Source organism: Tachyglossus aculeatus, chromosome 5, assembly GCF_015852505.1.
Source record: "Tachyglossus aculeatus isolate mTacAcu1 chromosome 5, mTacAcu1.pri, whole genome shotgun sequence".
In the NCBI taxonomy this organism is placed as follows: Eukaryota; Metazoa; Chordata; class Mammalia; order Monotremata; family Tachyglossidae; genus Tachyglossus; species Tachyglossus aculeatus.
In genome coordinates, this window is record NC_052070.1 from 98586860 (window position 1) to 98607407 (window position 20548).

A 20548-nucleotide genomic window follows, 5' to 3' on the forward strand; every position below is an offset into this window, starting at 1 on the left:
CAGAAATGGGAGGCACAGTCCCTTCCCTCAAGGAACTCACCATGTAGTGAGAAGCATGGCTCAGTGGAAAGAGCCCAGGCTTTGGAGTCAGAGGCCATGGGTTCAAATCCCGGATCCACCACTTGAAAGCTGTGTGACTTTGGGCAAGTCATCTAAATTCTCCATGCCTCAGTTACCTCATCTGTAAAATGGGGATTAAGACTGTGAGCCCCCCGTGGGACAACCTGATCACCTTGTAACCTCCCCTTGTAACCTCCCTAGGACTTAGAACAGTGCTTTGCACATAGTAAGTGCTTAATAAATGCCATCATTATTATTATTATTATTTTTGTGTAGTGCAGGTTCCCAGCTGATTTTTCAATCCCATCAGTCATGTTAACCAACAGATTATTCCTGTGACTCCAAACAACCCAAGGCTAGACTTTGGGATCCAGGATGCCAAGATTTTGCCTCACCTCTTGGATTTTGCAAGCCCGGAATTTTCTCTTCCCTCTGCCCTATTGCCCAAAGCCTAAGTTTCCAAGTGTGGCAGCCGTTAGTCTAATTCTGGTGCAATTCCCCTCGGCGGGACTTAGAGATGAAGTAGAATTATTCTGGGGGTGCAGTCTAAGTCCCGCTGAGGGGAACTGCACCAGAGACAGAGACAAGACAGAGATGAAGTAGAATTATTCTGGGGGTGCAATCTGTCTTTGACCTCCTCGATTCCATGGTCCTCAAACCCCAGGCTAACTGGATTAGTGAAAACTCCCTTTGGAGTAGGAATTTCTTTCAACAATGTCCCGTATGCTGTATGCTGGGACCCTGAACAAACTTTCTTTCTGGACTGTGCAGTTTTGGGGCATCTTCATGAAGGAATTGATATCTTAGCCAAGGACGCACACAGACACACACAAATGCCAACATTGGGGTTCAGTCGTAGTAGTAATACTAATAGCAATGGTAATTCTATTATAATTCTATTTAGTCTGATAATAATAATAATAATGGTATTTGTTAAATGCTTACTATGTGCAAAGCACTGTTCTAAGCGCTGGGGTAGATACAAGGTAATCAGCTTGTCCCAAGAGGGGCTCACAGTCTTCATCCCCATTTTACAGATGAGGGGACTGAGGCCCAGAGAAGTGAAGTGACTTGCCCAAGGTCACGCAGCTGACAAGTGGCGGAGCCGGGTTTTGAACCCACGACCTCTGACTCCAAAGCTCGTGCTCTCTCCACTGAGCCACGCTGCTTCTGATGGTTTTGACACCTGTCTCCATGGTTTGTTTTGTTGTCTGTCTGTCCCTTCTAGACTGTGAGCCCGTTGTTGGGGAGGGACCCTCTCTATCTGTTGCCGAATTGTACTTTCTGAGCGCTTAGTATGGTGCTCTGCACACAGCGCTCAATAAATACAATTGATTGAATGAACGAATGAGATGGCTGAATGGTTGGCTCAGTCACCAGAGACTAGACATTATCTCATGAGATTGTAAACTGCTTGAATTGAGGGACCTTGTCTTCTGCTTTGATTTTACGGTGCACACAAGTGCTCAGTACAGTACTAGGCCAACAGCTGCCTGGCCTAGTGGAAAGAGCACTGACTTCTGATCCCAACTCTGCCATTCACCTGCTGTCTGACCTATGGCAAGTCACTTAACTTCTCTGGACCTCAGTTTCCTCATCTGTAGAATAGGGATTAAATACCTGTTCTCTTTCCTCCATAGCCTCTCAGCCCCATGTAGGACAGGCATTGCTTCTGACCTGACCCAGACTGAACCCCCTCCTTCCTCTTCCCATCCTTACCTCCTTCACCTCCCCATAGCACCTGTATATATATATATATATATATATATATATATATATATATATATATATATATATATATATATGTGTGTGTGTGTGTGTGTGTGTACATATATGTATATATGTTTGTACATATTTATTACTCTGTATTTATTTTACTTGTACATATTTATTCTATTTATTTTATTTTGTTAATATGTTTAGTTTTGTTGTCTGTCTCCCCCTTCTAGACTGTGAGCCCGCTGTTGGGTAGGGACTGTCTCTCTATGTTGCCAACTTGTACTTCCCAAGCGCTTAGTACAGTGCTCTGCACACAGTAAGTGCTCAATAAATACGATTGAATGAATGAATGAATGAATGAAAACCACCTCTGTCGCCCACCTGAAATATCTTCTCCTATCAACCAATGGTATTTATTGACTGCTTTCTGTGTGCAGAGCACTGTACTTGTTGCTAGGGAGAGAACAATACAACATACTTTTCCTCCCCACAGGAGCTTCCAGTCTAGAGAAACAGGCACTAATATAAGTAAATGATAGGAGCTCGTATAAGAGCAATTCTTAGGGGGCTAGGGAGCACACAGCATTTGGCTGTCGGAGGAATGCTCACTAGGATCAGCATTTCCTCCTTGGTATCATCATCATCAGTGGTATTTATTGAGCTCTTACTATGCAGAGCACTGTACTAAACACTTAGAAGAGTACAATACAACAGAATTAGTCAATCGTATTTATTGAGTACTTACTGTGTGCAAAGCACTGTACTAAGCCCTTGGTAGAGTACAGTATAACAGACACATTCCCTGCCCACCCTGAGCTTAGACACATTCCCTGCCCACAGTGAATTCACAATCTCCTCATCCTCTGTCCACCCATAGCACTGAACTTAACTTGCTAGTCACTTGCTAGTCACTTGCTAGTTACCTTCAAGGCCCTACTGAGAGCTCACCTCCTCCAGGAGGCGTTCCCAGACTGAGCCCCTTCCTTCCTCTCCCCCTTGTCCCCCTCTCCATCCCCCACATCTTACCTCCTTCCCTTCCCCACAGCACCTGTATATATGTATATATGTTTGTACATATTTATTACTCTATTTATTTATTTATTTATTTTACTTGTACATATCTATCCTATTTATTTTATTTTGTTAGTATGTTTGGTTTTGTTCTCTGTCTCCCCCTTTTAGACTGTGAGCCCACTGTTGGGTAGGGACTGTCTCTATATGTTGCCAATTTGTACTTCCCAAGCGCTTAGTACAGTGCTCTGCACATAGTAAGCGCTCAATAAATACGATTGATTGATTGAGAAGTAACCTTACGTCTCAGCTGCAGGAGCCCGATTTCGGTTTGTCTTCTGATGCCCCCGCCTCACACAGGGTGACTTCTCGTTAATGTTAATAATAATTATGGTATTTGTTAGGCGCTTACTATGTGCCAAGCACTGTTCTGACCACTGGAGTGCTCCCTCAGGGGAGTGGAGGCATGAACTGATTCATTCATTCACGCTTCAGTTCAAGGAGGCTTGGCAAACAGGGAAGGCTTTTCGGCTGGAAATTAGAACATTTCAGTTTTGTTAAATGGGCCGGGGTCCGCTATCCAGAAAACTGCGGAAGTCAGCAGTGTGACTTTGTTTCCTTACAGCGGGTTATCCAAAGCATCGTTCATCTCCATGAACTTCTCAACACTCTGCAGGTAAGTTAGCTCGGGAACCATTCAGAGGATGGATTACTTTTAAGGTGTGTGTTTGAGGGTTGTGTCTGGGAACCACTGGAAGGTTCTGAGTAAAACTTGAAGCCACATTTGCAGGTTCACCCTCCCTGGCCTGCCCCAAAGGTGACCCTTGGGCATTCATTGCACCTCCATGTGCTGGCTAAGTTCGCTTAGGCTGGATGCTGATAGGGTCTAGTGGTGGACACCCGGACATGGCTGGCACATTGAAATGGGTTCTGTGAAAGTTCCCGCCATTTTAAATGGGACACGGAGCATGAACTAAAATACTAAACCATTGTTTCTGGTACCATACCCTCTCACACGGATCCGCAGATGCTGTTTGAGTCGGGACAGGTTTGAAACAGGAACAGAGCAGAGAATCAATCAATCAGTCAATTAGTGGTATTTATTGATAGCTTATCATGTGCAGAACACTGTCCTAAGCGCTTGGGGGAGTACAATGCAACACAGTTGGTAATAATAATAAAAATTAATGAAAGTATTTGTAGAATATTTACTATGTGCCAAGCACTGTTCTAAGCATGGTAGACATGTTCCTTGCCCACAGTGAGCTAACAGTCTAGAAGGGGAGACAGACATTTATAGGAATAATTTATAAATGGGTATATAAGTGCTGTGGGACTGAGGGTGGGGTGAATACCAGTGCTCAAAGATCTTAGATCCAAGTACACAGGTGAATCAGAAGGGAGAGCGAGCAGGGAAACAAGGACTTAATGAGGCTCTGAAAATGGAGAGGATGGTGGTCTGGTGTATATGGAGAGGGAGGGGGTTCAAGGCCAGAGGGATGATGTGGGAAAGGGGTCGGCAGTGAGAGAGACGAAATCAGGGCACAGTGAGCAAGCTGGTGCTAGAGGAGCAGAGTGTGCGGGCTGGGCCTTAGAAATACATCAGTGAGGTAAGGTAGGAGGGGTTGAGCTGATTGAGTGCTTTAAAGCCAACTGGTAAGGAGTTTCTGTTTGATGTGGGGGTGGATGGGCAACCGCTGGAGGTTCTTGAAGAGTGGAGAAATGTGAACGTTTTAGAAAAATGATCCTGGCAGCAGTGTGAAGTATGGACTGGAGTGGGGAGATAAAGGAGGCAGAGAGAGCAGCGAGGTGGCAGTTGTATAGTTACGGTAGGAGAGGATAAGTGCTTGGCAAAGGAAGTTTAGTCCCAGGTCATGATTTCTCCAGAATCCAGTCTCCTATCCAAATGTATTCTCTGGATCAGCCAGAGGTGAAAGAGATGATTTAGCTGTTGGATTCAGCTAGAAGCCAGTTCAGGTAGAGTTTTGTTTTTTTTATGTGGCGCTGGTTAAGCACTTATTACATGCCGGGCACGTAGTAATCCCCATTTTACAGGCGAGGTAACTGAGCCACGGAGACATGAAGTGACTTACCCAAGATCATCCAACAGACGGATGGGAGGGCCCAGACTAGAAGCCAGGTCCTCTGACTCCCATCCCTGTGCTCTTCCCACAAGGCCATGTTGCTTACCATGTGGGGCCATAATCGGCACCTCTCGGAGAGGAGGGGAAGAGGAGATTAGCCAGTTGGGTCTCAGTTGAGTCAGGAGACTTGGGTTTTAGTCTCAGCTCTCCATGGTCTGCTGTGGATCCCCAGAAGGGCATTAAACTGCTATGTGACTCAGTTTCCCCGAATGTAAAATTGCGATGAAAGTACCTGCCTTTCCCCTATCTCCCAGGGGTGTTTTGAGGACAGAATAAGATGGTTGAAGGGACGTCACATTTCTGATTCAGACTCAACACTTTTATTTTTCCGTTTTTGTTCATGGTATTTGTGAAGCACTATGTGCAAGGCATGGTACTAAGCACTGAGGTGGATCCAAACTAATCATTTCAGACCCAATCCAGGTTCCAATGTAGGGCTCGTGGTCTTAATCCCCATTTTATAGATGAGGTAACTAAAGTGACTCACCCAAGGTCCCCCAACAAACAAGGGGTGGAGCTGGGATTTGAACCCAGGACCTTCTAACTCCGAGGCCTGTGCTCCGTCCACGCCACTTGTTACACTCGCTTCCCTTCTTTGCCCCCTCAGGGAGTGGTGCTGCAGCAGGACAGCTACATCGAGGACCAAAAGCTGATGCTCAACGAGCGGGTGATGAGCCGGAGTTTGTCCCGGCCCAACTCTCTGATTGAGCAGGAGAAGCAGCGCAGTCTGGAGAAGCAGCGGCAGGACCTGGCCAACTTGCAGAAGCAGCAGTCGCAGCATCTGGAGGAAAAGCGCAAGAGGGAGAAGGAGTGGGAAGCACGAGAGAGAGAGCTGGCGGAGCGGGAAGCCCAACTGGTCCAGGGAGAGGAGCAGATGCAGAGGGACCAACAGGAGCTAGACCGCGAGCGAGAGGAGCTGCGGCAGAAGAAGGGGGCATACCAGATCGATCTGGAGAGGCTCCGGGCCTCCCAGAAACAGCTGGAGAAAGATCAAGAGCAGCTGAGAAAGGACAACGAGAGGTTACTGCAGAAGCAGAGTGAATTTGAGGCCAATCAGGTGACGCCGGGGATCCCTGCCGTCAGTCGGGTAGGGGGATTTAGGGCCATTGGTCTGGGCCCTGGGTTTCAGGGGGCCCCCGTCCTCCTCTCCTGAAGGACAGAGCCGCTGGGATCTGGGAAGACTGACTCCTGCAAGAGCCCAGGGCCGGTGCTTTAAGGGTTTAGTTGCAGTGGGAAGGGGCAAGTAGTTTAGTGCTTATTTTTTATGATATTTGTTCAATCAGTCAGTGGTATTTATTGAGCGTTTTACTGTGTGCCAAGCACTTTACTAAGCATTTGGGAATGTACAGCGCAGCCGTGTTGATATGGCATGTTGGGCACTCTTGGTTTGCTGGGCACTGTACTGGGTGTCTGTGGACTAGCTATCAATCAATCAATCAATCAATCAATCATATTTATTGAGCACTTACTATGTGCAGAGCACTGTACTAAGCGCTTGGGAAGTACAAATTGGCAACACATAGAGACAGTCCCTACCCAACAGTGGGCTCACAGTCTAAAAGAGGGAGACAGAGAACAGAACCAAACATACCAACAAAATAAAATAAATAGGATAGAAATGTACAAGTAAGATAAATAAATAAATAAATAAATAGAGTAATAAATATGTACAAACATATATACATATATACAGGTGCTGTGGGGAAGGGAAGGAGGTAAGATGGGGGGATGGAGGGGGGACGAGGGGGAGAGGAAGGAAGGGGCTCAGTCTGGGAAGGCCTCCTGGAGGAGGTGAGCTCTCAGCAGGGCCTTGAAGGGAGGAAGAGAGCTAGCTTGGCGGAGGGGCAGAGGGAGGGCATTCCAGGCCCGGGGGATGACGTGGGCCGGGGGTCGACGCGGGAGAGGCGAGAACGAGGTACAGTGAGGAGATTAGCGGTGGAGGAGCGGAGGTTGCGGGCTGGGCAGTAGAAGGAGAGAAGGGAGGTGAGGTAGGAGGGGGCGAGGTGATGGAGAGCCTTGAAGCCCAGGGTGAGGAGTTTCTGCCTGATGCGCAGATTGATTGGTAGCCACTGGAGATTTTTGAGGAGCTAGGCATTACCCTGGGCGGCTGAGGGCATGCTGGGCACTCTTGGCTTGTCGGGTGCTGTTCTGGCTGCCAGCGGGCATGCCGAGCACTTTCCGGGACTCCCGGGAACTGTCCGGGAGAAATAAATGTTACAGTCCCTGCTCTGGAGGGAGCTGCAAACAGGGGTTTTCCGCCCTCATCTGTAAGAGTGGCCTGTGCTTGTCATGGTTGGTCACTAACAGGAGAAATGGTGCACAGCCCTCATTTGATTCTGGTAAAACCACATTGGGCTTTAGAGCCTGAGACCTGCACTCAATTTTAATAGGGCGAGGGCGCTGATGGATGTGGGTTCAGCCTCCAGGAACATTAGGGAAATCTTGAGGATCCCATCCCTAGATAAGGGCTTTTTGGAGAGTTTTGCCATCCACATGGGGGCCTCACTAGCCCAGCCTCCTGCCTGTAATAAAGAAAATGAAAACATTTGTGTGTCCAATAGACCGTGAGCTTTTTGTGGGCAGGGAATGTGACTCCTAACTCTTGTCATACTGTACTCTCCCAAGTGCTTAGTTAAGTGCTCTGCACATGAAAGCACCCAGTAAATACTATGGATTGATTGTCTTTTCTATTCCCCCAAACTGAGTGGCTACTGGAAAACTTGTGGCTAATAATGTGGTTTTGTGAGTGCCACCATGGGAAGGCGGTGGTTGAAGAGGGAGGACAAGGACACACGCAGTCTTCATCAGAGAAGCAACGTGGCTTAGTGGATAGAGCGCGGCCTGGGGATCAGAAGGACCTGGGTTCTAATTCTGGCTCTGCCACTTGTCTGCTATGTGACCTTGGGCAAGTCATTTCACTTCTCTGTGCCTCAGTTCCCTCATTTGGAAAATGGGGATTAAGACTGTGAGCCCTCTGTGGGACAGGGACTGTGTCCAACCCAATTTCATTGTATATGCCAGCACTTAGTATAGTGCCTGGCATATAGTAAGTGCTTTACAAATACCACAATTGCTATTATTATTATTATCATTTGAAGATAGAGCCCTGCCTGGGCCAGGTCCAGCCTGGAGGTCAGGCCAGACAAAAATCCATCAAGCAGTCGGTGGTATTTATGGTGTGCTTACTGTGTGCAGAGCGCTGTACTAAGGATTGGGAGAGAACAATATAGCAGAGTTGGTAGGCATAGTCCCTGCCCACAGCGAGCTTACAGGGGTAACATCCGTGAATGGCGAGGAGCCCCGGGGAGCAGAAACCCAGCCTCCCACCTCTCACTTCGAGTCCGGGGCCAAAAGTGCTGAAGGGGCCATCTGAACAAGAAGAAAGCCAACCTAAACATAAAGGAGCCAGGGCTGCCTTGGAGCCATGCAGCTATGGCATGGCTGCGGTTATTCCAGCAATTCCACCAACTTCTGGGACTACAGGGCCCAGCGGACCACTGTGGCGAGCATCAGTCTCTGGCTCTAGAGGTTCATCCCTGGTCAGGACAGGCCTTGGGTAGATCCTGAGTCAGGCTGGAGATCTTGGAGAGGTCTCTGTCCTGGTGGGAGTAAAAGTTAGATGCTGAGTTCTGAGGAGAAACCTCCTTCAACCATGCTTCCTCCTCCCTTTTGCAGATGTCCCAGCACAACAGACTGATGAGGATACCATCTTTCTTCCCCAACCCCGAGGAGCCTTCTGGACCTTCTGCACCTCCCCCGGCATGGCAGGGGTCTTTGGACTCGGAACTGACTGTATCCCCCCCAAAAAACAGCATCTCTCGGACACACAAAGACAGGGGACCCTTCCACTTACTCAGTGGAACCGGCCAGTCAGGCAAAGCCCCCGAGGGATCGGGCCAGTCCCCACCCTCTGCCTCCACCCGCCTGTTTGGGTTGGCCAAGCCAAAGGAAAAGAAGGAGAAAAAGAAGAAGAGCAAAGGAAGCCGTTCTCAGCCCCCTGGTGAGTGGCAGAATGGGACTTGTGCAACTCTTGGGTATCGGGGCTCTTGCTGGCTTGGCTGGATCAAATCCAGTAGCTCGGCTCCCTGTCCAGCATTTGCTGTTCTTGCAGAAGAGCCACAGAGCAGGCCTGTTGTCGTGTTCTGGGTGGTCCAATCATTCGGGTCTCCATCTTTTCAAACTAATCAACATGTAACGGGAGGGCAGCACACCAGCTGATGATGCAGCTGGAAAGGCCCCATGACCAGGAGCCTCCAGGCAGAATTTCCAAGTCTCCAGCCTATCAGGTGGTGAAAGTTCAGGTGATCAAGGGTGAGGGTGGGTTGACTGAGCGCTCCCTATCTGCCTCTCTGGGTTTTGCAGTGTAATCTCGGGCCATAATTGGGGTAGAGTGCTGCTTGGGCTAAACGGGAGGACGGCTTTCCTCCTCCATTTCATCTCCCCTATTCACATCCCGTTGCCCCAGAGGCTAACTCCAAGTGTGTGGCAGGACAGGCCAATGGCTCCTCACAGCCTCTAACCTCTGTCGACTACGGATGGCCTCTGCCTCCATGTACCCCGGGCCTGTAGCATTACTCTCCAGATCGTCTGGGTCGACCCCCACTTCCCCACTGGGAGTTGAGGCTCTCAGCATTGCTTAGGGGAAGCAAAGTGGCTCACTGGAAAGAGCACAGGCTTTGGAGTCCGAGGTCATGGGTTTGAATCCCGGCTCCGCCACATGTCTGCTGTGTGACCTTGGGCAACTCACTTAACTTCTCTGAGCCTCAGTTCCCAGGCTGTGAGCCCCACATGGGACAACTTGATCACCTTGTATCCTCCTCAGCGCTTAGAACAGTGCTCTGCACATAGTAAGCGCTTAACAAATGTCATCATCATTATTATTATTGTTATTATTACTATTATTCTCCACATGGGCCTTTGCACAGCCACTTAAGAAGCAGAGAGGCCTAGTGGAAAGAGCATGGGCTTGGGCGTCAGAGGACCTGGGTTATAATGCCCGCTCTGACATTTATCTGCTGTGTGACCTTGGCCAGTCCATTCATTTCTCTGCGCCTCAGTTCCCTTATCCACAAAATGGGGATTCCATACCTGTTCTCCCTCCTACTCCTACTAGCCCGATGTGGGACCCGATTACTTGATAGTAAACACTTAACAAAGCATTTACTAAGAGAAGCAGTGTGGCCTAGTAGGTAGAGCATGGGCCTGGGAGTCAGAAGAACCTGGGTTCTAATCCTGGCTGTATGACCTTGGGCAAGTACTTAACTTATCTGGGCCTCAGTTACCACATCTGTAAAATGGGGATTAAGACTGTGAGCCCCATGTGGGACAGAAATTGTGTCCATTCCCATTTGCTTGTACCTACCCTGGTTTAGTATCTGGCACATAGTGTTTAACAAATACCAATATTATGAAAGAATACCACAGTTACAGTTACAATACTGGCACCTTGGATCCATGGGGAACTAAGAGCCTGGTTCCTGGAGAGGGGAGCTAGACCTCCTGCTTGGAACATCCCAACTGGCTTTTGTATTCTAGCGTTTTATTATGGTATTTGTTAAGTGATTACTAAATGCCAGGCACTGTACTAAGCGCTGGGGTAGATATAAGATAATCAGGTCCCACAGGCTCCCAGTCTTAAACCTCATTTTACAGATGAGCTAAATGTGGCACAGAGAAGTTTTGTGACGTGCCCAGGGAAACACAGCGGACAAGTGGAGGAGCCAGGATTAGAATTCAAGTCATTTGCATGTCATAAGGCAGTTGGGGCCCACTTCGAGGTTGTTGGGGCAGGTACTGAGGGTTTGTCCTTCAGGAAGTCCCCAGGCTTTGCAGTGGGGCAGGTACTGAGAAGCAGCATAGCTTAGGGGAAAGAGCCCAGGCTTGGGAGTCAGAGGACATGGGTTCTAATCCCAACTCCGCCACTTGTCTGCCGTATGACCTTGTGCAAGTCACTTAACTTATCTGTGCCTTGGTTCCCTCATCTGTAAAATGGGGATTAAACACTGTGAGCCCCATGGGGGACAACCTGATTACCTTGTATCTACCCCAGCACTTAGAACAGTGCTTGGCACATAGTAAACACTTACAAATACCATCACTGTTATTATTATTATCATTGTGGGTTTCTCCTTCAGAGAATCCCCGGGTCCATGATAGGGTTTGATGCAGTTGGAAAGAGCATTGTTTTTCAAGCAGGTTTCCTCTCGGTCCTTTTCCGTTTAGTTATATTGTTCCTCGTTGGTTTCTCTTTTCCAGATTCACTTTCATCAGAAGCGCCAGCAGAGGGCGAAGAGATCTTCTGCTGAGAATCCGTTTCTACCCCCAGATCTGTAAGGAAAGACCCTCTCGGAATCTGGGCGGCCCCTTTACCACCTGGCACACGGGTTATTCCGAGGCGGGGGGTCTTTTCCCTCTCCTCCGGTATTTCATTTCCCACCAGTACACCCAAAGCTGGATTTGAAGACGATAAATTCTAGGATCCCAGGATTGGGAACGACAAGGGGCAGAGAGCCCAGGGCGGGCTCTGGGCATGGTTGGCACTTGCTAAGGTCTGAGAGGGAGGGGGTGACCTGCTGAAGGCGATCCCCACTGCCAACAGGTGCAATGGTGGTCCTGGGGAGGGTGGCTGTAGATTGGTCCTAAGTGCTCAGAGGCTGAAAATGGGTTTCCCAGGGGCATGAACACTTTTGATGGTCTGGGGAGCACACCACCAAAATGAAAAAGCGAAGGTTGGAACTGTAAGGTCCGTAGATAGGACGTGTATGTATGTCCACACCCATTGTGCTTGGGGTTGTGTGTAGAGATAGGTGTCTGTGAGAGCAGTACAGAGGGTTCCTGCAGCTGATTAGTTTATCTTGGCCCAAAAAGGCAATACCTGATGCTGATCAGGTAGCATTTAGATATGAGATATCTCATCCTTTAGTACCCACAGTTTGGCTGCCCTATTCTTCCTTTCCCTCTTCCCTCTGACCTTGCATGCTTCCTTCCTGGCATAGTGAGTATTTCTATTTCACTTTAGGAGGGGGATTCGTTTTACAGGGATAAACTCTCTATTTCTAAGGGTGTTACGTTGGACCGCCCCCTTCTTTCATGGCTTTATCGGGCCCCTGATAAATTCCAGACGGTTCTCTAAAGGAAGGGGAGAAACCTGATATTCGGTTTTCTGAGTCCAGGTGGAGCCCCAACATTTTACCCGGAGAGAGACTTGGGTTCAATTAGCCTGTCCCAAACAAGATGGAGCTCACTGGCTGTCCAAGTTGGAGGCAGATTTGCTCTTGGGACCGGGAAGAGAACACCTCTGATCCTTTGTCACCTCCCCTCTTCTCTTCCCAGAACCCCTCAGTTCGATAAACAGGAACCAGACCCTCTGGCGGTGGCCACCTGCACCATCACCCAAAGCAGGGGAAGGCAGAGGCCCTGGGCTTCTGAGACTGAGGGGCAGGCCCAGCTGGTTTGACCACTGGTTCATTGGTGGGGAAGAGCAAGAGCAGAGCACAGGCTGAAAAGTAGCAGCTCTTCCCTGGGATTTCCCCAGATTGACCCAGGCTCCCTGAGCTGATTTTTCATTGTTAAATGGAAATCTAAGGATCACCCAATCGACTACCCCCAACCCCCGCCCAATCTGAAGTGAATTTACTTGCTAGATTTTTTTTTTAAATTTTTGCACTATGTTTTAATTTGTATTTGCTTGAAGCTTATCACCAGCTGGGAAGCGCAGGACGGTTCATGGGTGGCATTTCCCCAAACCAGCAGCAGCAGCAGCAGTAGCAGCATCTATAGGTCCAAAAGGCAGTGTACAGTGCACTCCCCCAGGGGAGGGTCAGCTCTTCAAGGGTGGCTCCTTACACATGTGATTGCCCTTGAAGGAGCATGGGGCTTTGGATCTACTTAGTTGAGTTTTTTTTTTTAACTGTTATGTGGTGCTTATTCATGAATTGCAAGCTGGCCTTGCAGATGGAGATATTTATCTTTCTGTTTATTTGAAAGAGGTCTGGTTAAAAAGAAAATTTGTTTTAGTTTAGTTTTTATTTATTTTGATTTTGGGGGTTGGGTGGGGTTTAAGGACACACTTGCGCACCCAGGGGTTGGCTCTCTGCCGCCTTGGGGTGGAATGCGGAGGGCAGAGGGCCTCCCTTGTTTGCCTGGGTCCTACTTAAAAGACTACAACTGGGAAATGCAAAGCCCATCACTCAGGGCCAGGCCAAGGAGGCCAGGCGGTTCCCCGAATAAAAATGGAGGAAGGGGGTGAGGTTGACTGTGGTCAGGGAAGGGGGACAGGGAGTTCCGTTGCCCGGGATGAGAATCTGAGAAACCTGCGTCATCGCAACCAGTTGTGTTTGTCTGGGTTGACCTGCTGGCCCGCAAAGCTGGAGACAAGTGTGAGGCTGGGAATCTTTTATTAGAACCCCTCTTCCCTCAGCAGTTAGCGTTCCCGCTCAGGATCTGCCCACAGCATGGGACTCCTGGGCCTCGACACCAACCAAACTGGGAGAAGGTGTCCCTGGCAAGGCTGCAGTTCTCTGCCAAAGTGCCCCTTCTGGACGTGCAATATTGAAATAAAATGGGGTCTCCTGCTTCTCCTCCTGGGGCCACAGCGACACCTGGGAGAGAGGCAGGAGGGGAATGACGGGGCCCAGCGCCAGATCACCCATGCTGTTCTAAACAGAAACAACTTTTTGCTCTTGGGTGGGAGGCGGAAGGGAGTGAGCATTGCTGCGCAGTTCGATTTCACTCGAAGGTTCGCCTCCTTTCCTTTTCCAGCTGTAGTATTTTATTTTTAATTTGTTTTGGAAATGGGGAGCTGAAATAAAAGAATGCTGAAAACCACATGGGTCAGGCTTTGCCTGGGAGGGTTCAGAATTGGGGGACCTGGGCATCCCCTGTGTGGAACCCAGCGTTACTAAGCTTTTTCTGGGACCCCTACTTACAGTGTTAAGGGGAAAGCCGCTTAACAAGGGATGGGCTACTGCTACTATGTCTTTGCCACTTATCCTATTTAGGAGTGAGCCGATGGCTGCTCAAGGTTTGATGTGATATGATATGTGATATGAAAGACGCACAATTGGAGCTGGTTATTGTGCCAGGGAGTGGTCGGGGAAGGGGCTCCGTGGTCTGGCTTATCACCCCACGAAAAGGCCCGGCGTCCAAGCTGCCATTGTGCCGAGAGTCCTGCTCTGGCCTTCCGTCTCCCCCAATTTCGCTCTGCGGTCTTGAGGGTCCCACCCCCGGTTCTCCTGCCCAAAACCCAGGAGGTCAACAAATAACTGTGGTAGCAGTGGAGGAAAAAGAGGTTCCTTGAATTTAGAACCCCAGGGCCACTTGGCCTCCAGGTGAAATCCAGTTTCTCACACCTGAATGAGAATCATCTCAGACTTTTGTCACCATTTGATGCCACAAGCACTTTAAAAATCTCTTTGGATACCTTGATTAGGAGACAATCAGATTTACATTTCTCCCCTCCACGCCCCACTCTAAAATTGGAGAGGATTAGAAATTGTCAGAGTCCAGGAAGCTAAATTCGGCAAATGGCCTTTCTCTTTCCACTCTCTCCCCTCACAGCTCATGGTGTGTGCTCTGAAGGGAGAATAAAAGTCTTGAAACCCTTTGCCGTTTGAGCCCAAAGCAAAGGTAGTGTGAATCATACCTCTTGCCTGTCACATCTCAGGGTAAAACCACTGTAGAGAGAGTTAGCAAGGGTGTCTGACCACTTAAAAAAAAGTGTCTTCACTTGAAAGCCTCATTAAAAGGGTGGGTATCTTCCTCCTGTCCACCCAACCCCCCCACCCCATCTTTCCCCACCAGAGTGGCCAACTGAACCCAGGGTGACTCTCCTGAGTTTACCCACCTCTCACGCCATTTCCATTCCCCATTAGGTGAAAATAACCACTTCCTGCCTTCCTATCCGGGAGGGCAGAGGAGAGAGGCCATTCAGTAGCACAAGGATTTGGAAGAACTGGCTTGGTTCTCCCAAACTGCAGTGAAGCCAGATTGGCATTTCCAGAAGACCGGAAGCCATCCTGCAGCAGAGAGCAGCTTCGAGGCTGGATCACTGAAAGGAGCAGAATTGCTTTCAATCCCATCCTGGCCGATGGGAATAGGATCCCAGAACCCCAGGGGTTGGTCTTTGGGTGGCAATGAAATAGAAGTGAAGAAGAAATAGCAGGGGTGGGGAGGAGGCCCATAATGATCCCACCACCGTCACCTAAATTCACCCTTGAATATCATAGGGACATTGGAGTCTTTGCAGCTTTTATCTTTTTCCCTCTTAAACGTAGCATAACATTCCTCGTTTAACCAGAGCTCTGAAATTTTCTGCCTGCCGGCCGGGCTTCTACATTAATAAAATAATTTAATGCCGCCTTTAAAGAAAACAAAAAAGGAAGAAAAATAGTTTCCAAATGCTCAATGTTCTCGTTTCACTCATTAAAATGACAGCCAACTGTCGGGTCGTCCTCTCTCCATCCATGAAGCTAAGTTTTAAGGTCGGGCAAACTGAGGTGAGACCAAAGCATTGCCAGCCACGGAACAATCACAAATCTATCATCCAGAGTAAACACTGAGTGCTTCAGTGGGTCTCCTACCTCCTCCTGGAATTTCTGATTTGTTCCAAGGCTTATCGGGTACACAGCCCCACGTTCACACCTGCTTCCTTTTGCGCACACAAATGTAGATAAATCCCCCTCCCAAATCTCTCCCCTCATCAGTCTTGCTTTCTAAAAGGTGGCACAGCAGTGGGACCCTGGTCAGTCTCATGGCAGTGATGAAATTCTGATGGAGACTTCTCCAGTTCAGTTTGCCTGTGGTTAAAGTTTAGCTTTGTGGCTTCCCGTGTTTTACTTTTACTAACATGGAGTGCACTAGCATTAAAGTCACCAAATGTTCAGAGGGATGGTTTTAATCCATCATTACCTCTGCTTTTCAGTTTGTTTTGTTGTTTTGTTTTTAAATGCCAGTCAGGAACATTTTTCTTGCTGAATTATATTAAAAAACAATGGGTTAAACCTGATTACTGTATGTTAATTTGTAATTATGTAAAAAGTGAACCAGTTATAAACTGTAAAGTTTTTCAGTGTGCCTTGGAAATTTTCTCTGACACACTGACTTTGTAACAAGCTTTTATTTATCTTCCTTTCTAGTTATCAGCTACGAACTCTTGAAAAGCCTTTTCTCCTGTCCCCAACCCCTTCCATTTTAAATAAAATTCCTTTCAAATCTGCTTGTTAGTGGTGATTTATTCCATCCCTGGGGATCCTTTGGGAAGGTTTCCCATGGACGTGAGCTTGGGTTTGGGGTGAGGCCCTTCTTTTACAACACCTTCCTCAAAATCGGGACTAGGCAGCTCTGCCTGTCGTACCCCACTCTTCTTCCCTCCCCTCCCCTCCAGCTTCAGGGTCTTTGGAAGAAGTGGGGCCTAGTGGAAAGAGCCCCAGGTTGGGAGTCAAAGGATCTGAGTTCTGAGGCTCTGCCATTTGTCTGCTTTGTGATCTTTTTTGGGCAAGTCAGTTCACTTCTCGGGGTCATCTTCTCCTCCTCTCTAATATGAGGGTTAAATCCTACTGCCTCTCACACTACGTGGGGCTGGGATATGTTCCACCTGTTTATCTTATATCTAACCCTCTCATTCATTGAACTCTAGTTCAGTGTTTGGCACAACTAACTTCAGTATTTAAAAGATGCTGCCATTACAATTATTATTATGTAAGTGTTTAACCAATGCTATCATTATTTTTATATGAGTATTTTAACAAATATTATTTTTGCTATTAGCTTCACTCTTTAAAACGAAAGAATTTCTGTCAAGGGCACAGGTCAGAAAGCAGCATGAAGTACACCAACCTCATGAAGTCGTAAGGAACGTGTTCCAGTAGGAAAGACAGGGCGAGCACTACCTTTGGAGTGTAGATGACCGGTGCATAGTAAGCGCTCAACGAATACCATTAAAGAGCGAACCAGAGAAAACTCCCTTGCTTGACCAAATTCCCCAGCAGACTAGGGATTGACTTACTAGGACCGAGTCCCACAGGGCTCGCATGGGAGCCAGAGGGGAGTCTGATAGCAGCAAGCCTCAGGAGCTGACCACACTCCCTGGGCCAGCCCAGTGCTGGCTGGGCCTGGCTCTCCCTTGGCATGGGATGCCAGAAGAGGCCTCCAGATTCAGGGTTCGATTGACATTGAGGAGGTGAAGCCAAGATGAAAGAACAAGGCTTTGGGATTGATCAGTCAATCAATCGATCACTCCAAATTGGGAGCATTAGAGAAGCGGCATGGCCTACTGGAAGGAGCGTGGGCCTGGGAGTCAGAGGACCTAGATTCTGATTTCAACTCTGCCAGTTGCTTGCTGCCTGAACTTGGGCAAGCCACCTAACTTCTCTGTGCCTCAGTTCTCCCATTCTCACTCCTCATTCTCACTCCTCCTTGAACTGTGATCCTCATGAGGGCCAGGGTCTGCATCCAATCTAATTGAATTGTATCTACCCCAGCGCATAGAACAGCATTTAACACATATAAAGGGTTTAACAAATACCACAAAGCAAACAAAAACAAAAACAAACCTGGATTCTAGCCCTGTAAAGCTTGTTATGGGCAGGGTATGTATGTCATTCTGTTGTATTGTACTCTCCCAAGTACAGTGCTCTGCACATAATGAGTACTCAATAAATCCCATTGATTGATTGATAATCTCAGCTCTGCCACTGGCCTGCTATTTCAATTTGAGCAAGTCACTTAACCTCTCTGGGCCTCAGTTTCCTCATCTGTAAAATGGGTCAGTATAACTTTTTTCCTTCCTTTGATTGCAAGCTGAATGTGAGACACTGAGTTTATCCAATATGAAAGCCTTGCTTCAGCCATTGTGCTTAGAGCAGAGGAAGCCTTGATAATTCCTGATGATAGTCATTGTGATTTTTTTTCTATTTGTAGAGCATCAGCTTGGTAGAAGGAATGAGGGCTGGAAGTTTGGGTATCTGGGATCTCTTCCCAGCTCCATTTTGCCCACTACTCTCTGCTATCCTGATGGTCATTGGTGATCCTGGAGCTATTGGTAATCATTGTGATGTTTAAGTGCTTACTGTGTGCCAACCACTGTGCTTAGTGCTGGGATAATAATAATGATAATAATGGTATTTGTTGAGTGCTTACTATGTGCAAAGCACTGTTCTAAACACTGGGGTAGATACAAGATAGTCATCCAAGGGACTCACAATCTAATTAGGAAGGAAAACAGGTATTTAATCCTTAAAATGGTGCCTCTAATTAAATAGAGGATGAGGTGAATTGAATAGAAATGAAAGGGAGATTTTTAAAAGTAGGTAAATGGAAGTGTAACCCAAACCCAGTAACTTTTCTTGTAATAAATAACTTTGAATTTTAAAGTTCCCTTGTCTGACTCCTAGCTTTGGATGTCAGTTCTAGGCTCTTGATCCTATTGGAGAGGGAAAAAAAATCCTTTCATTGCTCTTCATTCACTATGACCTATTGAGCACCTTACCTTGTCCAGGGCTCTGTACCGAATGATGAGGAGGTGCAGGAGATTGTGTTTTGTGTTTCTGCTCAGTGGGAGAGTTTCTGAACCAGATTAGTAGAGAAATCAACAGGATGCTGTACTAAACGATGAGGATGATGCTACAATTTAGATTGTGAGCCTCTTATGGGACAGAGGCTGTCTGTCCTGATTATCGTGTTTCTACCTCAGCACTCGATTGAACCAAAGTGCTTGATTGATTGAAATGATGATGCGGGAAAGATTCCATCATGTCCTTGTACTTAACTTTTGTTGGACTCATAAGATTTTATTCACTTTCATGTGTCATTAGCCAGTTGGAAGGGGAAATTATCATGTGGTGGAGAGAATTCTGGAGACCCTGGCATGGAGGCACAGGAATTCCAGCTAGATGAGCTGTGGAAACTAGGCTGTGAGCTCGGGGAATGTGTCTGATCAATCAATCAATCAATCAATCGTATTTATTGAGTGCTTACTGTGTGCAGAGCACTGTACTAAGCGCTTGGGAAGTACAAGTTGGCAACATATAGAGACAGTCCCTACCCAACAGTGGGCTCACAGTCTAGAAGGGGGAGACAAGGGGAGCGGTAGTCTGATGGTCTACCATACTCTCCCAAGCACTTAGTACAGTGCTTTGCACACACTAAGCACTCTAAATACAATTGAACAAATGACTGAATGAATAATAATTGTGTTTGTTGTTACATGTTTGCTAAGTGTACCAGGCACTGGATGAAGTGGTGTGGTGGATACAAGCAAATCAGGTTGGACACTATCCCATTTTACAGATGAAGTAACTAAGGCTCAGAAAAGTGAAGTGGTTTGCCCAAGGTCACACAGCAGACACATGCCAGAGCTGGGATTAGAACCCATGACTCTCTGACTCCCAGTCCCATGCTCTTTCCACTATGCTATGCTGCGTCTCAGTAAATGTTGACACTGCAGTTGGGAGGATCCAATCGCAATCATGAAAACATTTGGTCTGAAAGGAAGAACGTTTTTATTGCAAATATGAAACTGCATTTTACCTGAAGTTAAAGTCAACATTTGTCATATGGGTTAAGGTTTTCTTTCCTTTAACTCTAGCAATGTAGTCATATTCTTAGAATGGGAGGGAGTGTGTGTGTGTGTGTGTGTGTGTGTGTGTGTGTGTGTGTTTGTTAGTTTATAGGGGTCTCGGAGAGAAGAACTGTAGGTGGAGTCTGTGAAGTCTGTTACCCTCTATCAGATCCCACTGTTGGGTAGGGACTGTCTCTATATGTTGCCAACTTGTACTTCACAAGTGCTTAGTACAGTGCTCTGCACACAGTAAGCGCTCAATAAATATGATTGATTGATTGATTGATTGGTGTTGCTGGTTTTTGAGACTGAGAAACTCAGGTCCTGTGAAACCTCCTCCATAATGTTCTTTCAGCCAATATGCATGATCTCTCTGGCTGCCCTTCTGGAGAGGGGAGAGCTATTGTGAAGGATTTTATTTTTTTGCCCCCCAATCATTTAATGGTCAAATTTCTAAGACCGTGAGCCCCATGTGGGACAGGGTATACGTCCAACTCTGTTTGCTTCTATCCACCCCAGAGCTTGGTACAGTGCATGACACATGACTGTTTACTTGTTTTGATGTCTGTCTCCCCCCTTCTAGACTGAGACAAAGATTGTCTCTGTTGCTGAATTGTACTTTCCAAGCACTTAGTACAAATGCTCTGCACACAATAAACACTCAATAAATATGATTCGATGAATGAACACAGTAAGCATTTGAGGCCTTCCCAGACTGAGCCCCCCTTTTCCTCTGCTCTTCCCTTCCCCATTGCCCCGACTCCCTCCCTCTGCTCTATCTCCCTTCCCACCTCACAGCACTTGTGTATATAAGTACATATTTATTCTACTTATTTTATTAATGATATGTATATATCTATTATTCAATTTATGTTGATACTATTAATGCCTGTCTACTTGTCTGGTTTTGTTGTCTGTCTCCCCCATTCTAGACCATGAGCCCATTGTTGGGTAGGAATTGTCTCTGTTGCTGAATTGTACTTTCCAAGCACTTAGTACAGTGCTCTGCACACAGTAAGCGCTCAATAAATACGATTGATTGAATGAATGAATGAAT

General features: G+C 47.4%; 1 protein-coding gene across 9 annotated transcripts in view; it reads left to right on the top strand.

Moving 5' to 3' along the window:
• The window catches only part of AKAP13 (A-kinase anchoring protein 13), a 324907-nt gene extending 308758 nt beyond the window's left edge, over window positions 1-16149 (top strand). For 8 of the 9 annotated variants that reach the window (XM_038746250.1, XM_038746256.1, XM_038746255.1 and 5 more), the window contains 4 exons: window positions 3416-3466; window positions 5542-5991; window positions 8610-8934; window positions 11190-16149. In XM_038746250.1, coding sequence (XP_038602178.1) covers window positions 3416-3466; window positions 5542-5991; window positions 8610-8934; window positions 11190-11239 — 876 coding nt within the window. In that variant the 3' untranslated portion in view covers window positions 11240-16149. The remainder of the gene's footprint in view (window positions 1-3415; window positions 3467-5541; window positions 5992-8609; window positions 8935-11189) is intronic. The other variant, XM_038746251.1, reaches the window with a different exon arrangement.
• The last annotated feature ends 4399 nt before the right edge of the window (window positions 16150-20548 follow it).